Consider the following 7,013-nt stretch of genomic DNA (forward strand, 5'->3'; position numbering starts at 1 on the left):
CACAGAAACAGTACTATATAACATTTTAGACACATTCTAGACAGTTTATCAGCTAAAAAAAAGTTAATTTTGGGGTAAGTTACTCTTTAAAGCGTCTGACATGCATATGCATGAAATACAAAAAGTCAAAGAAAATATATTTATATTTAAGAGACTTTGCATAATACACATGATTTGAACCATTATGACACATAATTGGCATATTTTCTTGTGAATTTTGTTCAGCTAAAGTGAAACAGGAAGTGACATCAAAGGGCAACTCTTTGAGAAAGAAAACCCCTGGTTTTTGTTTATTGAAACAATATTATTTGAACTCTGACTCTTTCTCATCTCTCTCTGATAGAGACCCAAAATAATCTAAAGAAACATCAGATTCTTCTCTACAGTCTGTGTTGTTGGCCATTTTAGCAATGCTCTGTTCACATGCAGATATTACCCTTTGACATCACTTCCTGTTACTTCACATGCAAATATCTCAACAACTGTTCATCTCAACGGCATGAAATCTTTTTTACAATATGTTATCAATGTTATTTTTCCAAAAATACATTCATATTTATTATAAAAAATTGATATCACAGGCACTTTAAGATCTGCTCAAAACTCTGCATATTCCAGCCTTTTGAAGAGTATTTTTCTAACATCTTGAGATAAAACAACATAAAATCTGTATTGTATGAAGGTAGAACACCAAATATTAACCTGAACTTTATCTGAGACCATTGTTTTTTTCTGTTTACACAATGAGCACCARTCTTGACTGCATTATGTGATACGTTTAGCATGAAACATCCTCTGCACCATTTAGCACGTCATGTAGAAACAAAGCAGCTAGGAGACCCACAGAAGAAATAAACTTCATAAACCTGAGTAACCAGTGATTATTCTACAGACTGGATCAACTAGACTGAGAAAAAGTAAAGTAATAAATAAATTTAAAAAAAATCGGCCCTCATTTGTAGCGCCCCCTAGATGGACGGTACCCTTATTGTTTGTCTATACTGCCTATGTCTCTGGCCATGATATTTATAAGTGCTGCTAAGAATAGTTGAACCTTAACCACAGTGGGTCTGAGCTACAAAAATCTGTATTTGTCAATGAACAACAAGTAAACAAGATTAAAAATAAAATATTCACCATTTTACATAATGTGGAATTAAAACAGCTCATTGACTCAAAAAGATTTAAGTTTGAGACAAGGAGGTTCTATAGAACAACTAGAGTGCTCAGAAACCACGTGACCATGTGATCGGCTGGTGAAGCTAACGGCTAACACAAAACAGTCAAAAGTCTGGATTTCCCATTACTGTACATGTTGACAACAGAGCAGAAAAAAAGGACTGACCATGTAGAAATCATAAAAACTAGTTTCACAACACAAGTCAGCAGATTTGATCTTATTTAGCTCAATGTGATCTGAGCAGAACATAATGTAACAGTTTAAAATTAAAATAATCTTATAAAGTCAATGTAATCACTGTTATTTATTGAACTGGTTAGCAGCTATTAGCTTGTGGAGCATATATACAGAGTTTAGCACTGTTGAGTCATGCTACAATTTAACACAAACTATTAAATATTACAACTGATATGTCCTCTGATTAATATTTAGACCTACAGAGTGTAAAATAATATTATAAATGTGAGTATTTTAAGGTTTCTGTTAGAGGAACCTGACATGTTAAGGAGGTGGTTAGCTAATAGAGACAAGTTTCATCCTATAACAGGTATACAGAGAAGATTTTCTAACTGTTGACTGGTAAATATTTATTATTATTATTATTTTATGACAGTAAAAAGACATATTAAATATACTTTATTACTAGCTGAAGTCATCATTTTTCAACAAGCTAAAGTCTAAGTTACAGGCTGACTTCAGGTCTGGTTGAGATCATTGTTACTTATAAATTATATATTTTTCTGGTAAAAATCTGCTGTTTTACGATTGTTGAATGAAATTAACATAATTATTAATTTATTGTAAAAACATCAGATAATCTGTGAAACAGATCCGGTTCAGCTGCTGTTTATCTATTAGTTTCTGTGGAGGCTGTGAGCTGTTATCCTGTTTGGTCACAGATGCTAACAGTGGACGGTATGGGCGAGGCTCAGTCTAGGTGTTCTTATTCAAGTCTATGGTTTGAGATGGTCCGTTGTGTGAGTGTATTTCTGGTGCCCCTCTGTGTGCAGGTCGAGTCGTGAACCTGGCCAGCATGTACGGGAGGATGGGCAACCTCATGCGATCGCCCTATTGTATATCCAAATACGGCGTGGAAGCTTTTTCCGACTGCCTGCGCTACGAGATGAGAGCCTGGGGAGTCAAAGTGTCCGTGGTGGAACCGGGGAACTTCGTCATGGCCACCGGCATCCTGACCCGGGACTTCGTGGCCACCGCGGCCAACAAGCTGTGGAGTGAGGCGCCGGCCAAGGTGAAGGAGGATTATGGGAAGAGCCACTTCGAGCATCTCATGGCTCTGATGCGCTCCTACTGCAACAGCGGGGAGAAGRACATGGCCCCCGTGCTGGACGACATCACGGACGCCATCGTGTCGAAGCGGCCGTACACCAGGTACAGCCCCATGGAGCCGCACTGGTGGATCAGAGTGCAGGTGATGACCCACCTGCCCGGCGCCATATCTGACCTGCTCTACTTCTAAAAGAAGACGAACAACCTGTTTGCCTCCGATCAGTTAGCTGCAGATTTTACGGCACATTATATGAATCTCTGAAAAGTAAACCCAATGTGGGGATGCTGATGGACATTAAAATCAGTCACTGATTTTTACCTTAAGTGGAGGTTCAGATATTTAAATGTAAGGCTCTGTGAAAGATTAAGATACGTTAATATCTTACCTGTTGCAGATAACTCTTTAAACAGCCTCAGTCTGAAGAAATGGCAGTTGATTGATTGATGACCAAATTGGATTGCTTTCATCTTTCAACAGCTCCACGGTAGTGGGCAGTAGCAGCCAACTGTAGCACTTGATGTAGCCTTGGGTACTCCTGGCAGGAGTATCATATATTTTCTAGAATAACTCTAATGTGAAATTGATGGTGGTGCAACACTTTTAATCATTTTTTGCACAAACTTCTAAAYGAAACAAGTGTTTTGAGACACCAGCAGTCCACTTTTGAATTGGCTTCACTCAGACTAACCATTAGCTCATCAGTCTGGTCAGGACTTTCTGTTCTACCTGCAACAGGCTGCGTACTCATTTTCAAGACCTTATTTTTTACTGATCCTCACTTAAAAGATTTGTAACTGTAAAATTATTACAAAAATCATAACCTGATTAATACACGTTGCAATAAGTAACTTTATATTTGTATGAGCAGTGTTCTGGCACATCTATAGCTATAAATACTACGTACTGTATGTGTTGTTTGTTGTGGTATTATCTTCAAAGATTTCTGCTTGTTTCTTTTCTTTTTTGTGTGTTTAATGTGGCACAACGACTGAAGCTGAAAGCCTCCTGTTCTGTTGTAGCTCACACTGGACCAAACTGTGGTCAGCTGTGGTGTTATTTAGCCAGACTCAACATTAAGTTACATAAGAGCACCAACACAAGCCTGCTTTTGTCTCACATGCTCCATGAAAACCAGCACGCTGTAGAAACTGAAGGGATTAATGAGGGCATTTAATTAAATTTTTTTTTGTGGGGGGGGGGACACGACACTATTCCTACTTTTAGTAGCAAAGTATTTTATATTGTATTGAATTTTGCAAATGTATAGAGCAATCTATTTTAAAAGAAAAGTATTAATCAGTCTGACTAAAAAATGTTTTCTTGAAAATGTTTTGTAATTTTTCATTTTCCTTTCATTCACTTAATAAATATGAATAGTTCATATAACTCAAAATATTAATAATGAAGGAAAAGGGACAGAATTAAGTATAAACTTATCTGCCTCAGTCTTACGCCTTTAACTGTAATTTTTTTAAATAACCAGCAGAGGGCGCACATGTACCATTAAAAAAAACTTGTTTTATGTCCATAATGGACTGAGGTTTAATGTAACTTTTACATTCAYGTAGAATTGATAAAAAAATTCACACAAATTTAAGGATTAACAGACCTTTTTATGCTTTTATTACAGCTTTTCCAACACTCTAAAACACCTAAATTATAACACCTGAAGACAATCTCTGYTCCATATAAAAACAGTATTAAGAACAAGACCTTAACATTTCACAGCACTGCCTTTTCTCATTCCACAGCATGACTGCTTTCTTTACTCTCTCAAACAAGATAAAAAAAATTAAGACAAAGAACACCACAGAAGCACATAAAGCACCAGAATGAAAACATGGGCCACYTGTTCTCAATATTATCAGACATTTAAGCGTAAATTGAAAATTTTCTCAGGCTTGTTCTGCAGACAAGGAACTAAAMGTTCCTGCTGCTCTGTAGTTTTCCACTAGAATAGTTTGATAAACAATCATATCTTTCACAACTGACGTCCATTTCTTTTTATACAGACCATTTGTGTACAGCTAAATGGTTCTGCTCACGCAGTCTTCTGTAGTATGAAAACATCTCCGAAGCAAAATGTTTGCATGAAATATTTAACTAGTACGGATTTTTGTAATTAAGTGGCTAAACTGCACAYGTCTTAGATATAAACATAAAATGATATTCTTAGAATCCTTGACCGTTTCCTAACAACCAACATGTAATATTACTTGAGGTGCTCATCCATAAGATTTGGGGTTACGCTCGATAACACCGGCACATTTTCTTCAAACGTACACGTAGGCATTCACTGTTCATCCAACAAGTTACACTTGAAGTCAGCTGTGATAAGGTCACTTGAAACTAAACGGCATGAACTCAAAAAGGGCATTTTATGCGTGAGCGACAGAAAGGCCGTGACATCTTTCGGCCGCCATCAAATCGAGCGCTTCATCAGGAAACGCACTTTCCTATAGGGAGGTGCTCGCACGGAATCACTCCACTGATGCACATGCAAAGCTTTAACCAAAGCTGGTGGTGAGTGAAGTGGCAAGGACAGCATAATGGAGGGGGCGGGGAGGAGAAAAACAAAAAAAAGATACTAAAGCTTTGGTTGCCAGAAAGCTGTGAAGGCACATTAAAATCTAAAATCTTTTGGGGCGAATTGTGTTGATCAGCTGAAGAACTGAAAATCATAAAAAATGTTCCCACAAGAGGTGGAAAAAAAAAGTTTACTGCTCATTCCTGCAGATAAACACATGTGTCTGCAAAGTGGCAATCGGGGGATTGGGGAGCTAATGAATTAAGAGGATTCTGGTTTCAGAACACAGGAACTAATGGCCTCTGCAAACTGAAATGCTGATTAATACTTAAAACTTACAGATTTTGAACTAAAAAAAACAGCAACTCTCATCACAATTAGCTTTGAAGTCTTGAAACTTGTGTCTGCTGTGAAAAAAAGGCTAAAGTTAGCATTTTTGCTCATCGTAATCGCTTCACTGATTGTTCTGTCAATCACCTGGGTCCAGGAGGGGAAAAATAAATGTTCACACTGATGTTTTGTTTCCTTACTGGCATGCTTATACTTACTAGACCTTAAAGTGCTGTCAGARTACTCCCATCTAAAATCTTACATCAGCGCGTCTGGAAGCGACTGACTGGGCGTGGTTGTTCCACATGATCGAAGAGCATGTTCTGCTGCGTGCAAGTCCACTTTTTCCTTTCCCCCCTCTTTTTATGCTCGGGGGGTGGGGGGTCCGGTCGGCCCCAGCTGGAAAAGTCATCATTGCAGGCATCGTGATCATCGTCCTCCTCCTCTTCCTCCYGCTGCCGGAGTGGCTCCCTGCCAACGCTGCAGCAGCTCTGATTGCTGCCATTCACCATTTAGTCCTCTTCCAGTCAAAAAGCACATCCTTTGCTGTAAATATGAACCATGTGCGCTGCTGACAACATTTACATGCCCCTGCATTTTCACTTWGCTGCACATGTGGTAGAACAAACTGGATTCTTCTGAGCTTTCCCATGGTTTTTTTGAAATAATGGTTAAATATCAAAGAAAAGCACCTCAAACTGCTTTTTGTCATCTGCGCTTCATCATAACCGTTTCCCCTCCAAAAAAAAAAAAAAAAATCCTTTATGCCTGCTTAAAAGAAGGCGTTTACTTGTRTGATGTATATGCTTTGCGAAGGCACACACCCGACCTTTGGGTGACCCCTTCCGTTCCCTCCAGTAATCACTAATTCAGGAGCRGTGACATCATCCCCTGAACTGCGTGGACTGGCCCTCAACTTCCCCTCTGAGCTCCAGAGAACTTGCTTTTTTTATATTGTTTTCCCCACTCTCACTTGACCATCTTCCATCCCGAAGTCTATCCCGGTAAAAAGTACTTCGAAGCTCCTCACACGATGCAATGCGCAGACCTTAAGTCGTGTCTGTGGTTTGTTAATCTCTCTTTTGGAAAACACAAGGTTGGAGTATTGTTGCATTTGGGTGCATCCATGCAAAGTTAAGGAAATCAGAGCTTCTGGCTTGTCTGTGCCTCCTCGGCTTCAAAAACATTCACATGATGTGGATACAGCAATGTGTGAGACAAGCAGTTCTGTTGCACAAAAGGAAAAGCTGACTTGTTATAGTTTGATTTCTGCACAAGAAAAATAAACAAACAGATGCACAGTGTAATATTTCAATTTCAACAACATTAATTCTAGCAGAAACGTGAATAAATATTACGTTTGGTCACTTAAGTTTTATCTGTGATTAGCAGAGGTTGGAGAGTAGCTTCCGCAACATGTAGAGAGCATTGACACAACAATGTTGACCTGCAGGCATGTTTCTGAGTGTGCTCAAAATATCTCCATGTTGTGTACTTAGAAAAAAAAATAAAAAGAATCACATTTTCGAAAGAAACTTAAAATAAAAAGATTATATATTATCAAAAGATGAAAACTAAATGAAACTCTAATAGATATGGTGAAATACAAGACCTAACTCGTGGATAATTTAAAATGTGACCAAGAGGTCTGTAGTCAAACTCTCAGGGGTCCATAGTCTCTTGTACCA

The 7,013-nt window shown here is 38.4% G+C and overlaps 1 protein-coding gene across 1 annotated transcript in view; it reads left to right on the forward strand.

Annotated features, from left to right (window-relative positions):
- Positions 1 to 3,426, forward strand: part of bdh1 (3-hydroxybutyrate dehydrogenase, type 1) — a 7,004-nt gene extending 3,578 nt beyond the window's left edge. Inside the window, exon 5 of the mRNA XM_014002154.1 lies at positions 2,191 to 3,426. Coding sequence (XP_013857608.1) covers positions 2,191 to 2,657 — 467 coding nt within the window. The 3' untranslated portion in view covers positions 2,658 to 3,426. The remainder of the gene's footprint in view (positions 1 to 2,190) is intronic.
- Positions 3,427 to 7,013: the final 3,587 nt, after the last annotated feature.

The sequence above is a fragment of the Austrofundulus limnaeus genome, unplaced genomic scaffold (assembly GCF_001266775.1).
Source record: "Austrofundulus limnaeus strain Quisiro unplaced genomic scaffold, Austrofundulus_limnaeus-1.0 Scaffold12, whole genome shotgun sequence".
NCBI lineage: Eukaryota > Metazoa > Chordata > Actinopteri > Cyprinodontiformes > Rivulidae > Austrofundulus > Austrofundulus limnaeus.